General features: G+C 69.3%; 1 protein-coding gene across 1 annotated transcript in view; it reads right to left on the reverse strand.

The window, feature by feature from the left end:
- Nucleotides 1-724, reverse strand: part of Sp8 (Sp8 transcription factor) — a 2775-nt gene that overhangs the window by 1499 nt on the left and 552 nt on the right. Inside the window, exon 2 of the mRNA XM_055607561.1 lies at nucleotides 3-198. Within this exon, the coding sequence (XP_055463536.1) occupies nucleotides 3-198 (196 nt within the window). The remainder of the gene's footprint in view (nucleotides 1-2; nucleotides 199-724) is intronic.

Raw genomic sequence — 724 nt, forward strand, 5'->3', positions numbered from 1 at the left:
GCCGAAGCCGGGGAGGCCGGAGCCCACGGCGCCGCAGCTGCCCGAGGACGACGACGAGGAGCGCTTCCAGGGGTGGAAGCCTTTCCCGAAGGACGGCGAGCTGTCCGACAGCGAGGAGGGCGACGGGCTGGGGCTGCCGATCTTGTTGCAGGTAGCGGCGAGCATGGCCAGCGGAGTGGATCCCAGCCGCGGTTCCTCCTGAGACCGGGGAGGAGGGGGAGGGGCAGAGGGCCGGAGGGGGGGAGGAGAGACACGTGCGTTAGTCCCGCGGTGGCCCCCGGACGCCCCGCGGCTCCCCCTCTCCGGCCGCGGCCTTCCCTGCGCCCCTGCTGTCCCCGCGCCCCTGCGCCCGGCGCCTCCTGCTCTACGGGAGGGATCAGCGGGCTGGGGGCGCCGGAGCCGGAAGCAAAGTGCGCGCTGAAGGAGAGCCCGGCACGAATCCCACCCAAGACAGCACTCTTGTGTTCACAGCCCTAAACGCTCCCGATCAACCAACAGAAAGTCCGGGCTGGGGCGGGAGAAGTTTCTCCGCCTCAGAACCCGGGGAGGCCGCCGCCCTGCCATCTGGAGAGGGCCGGGAAAAGCCGGCCCCTCAACCCATCCTGGGCTGCTTCTCCTCGGCCCAAGCAGGCCTGTGAGGCTTGCTCGCTTTCCCAGCCCCTCGCTTTTCCTTCCTTCCTTCCTTCCTTCCTTCCTTCCTTCCTTCCTTCCTTCCTTCCTTCCT

The sequence above is a fragment of the Psammomys obesus genome, unplaced genomic scaffold (assembly GCF_907164565.1).
Source record: "Psammomys obesus unplaced genomic scaffold, mPsaObe1.curated_primary_1811, whole genome shotgun sequence".
NCBI lineage: Eukaryota > Metazoa > Chordata > Mammalia > Rodentia > Muridae > Psammomys > Psammomys obesus.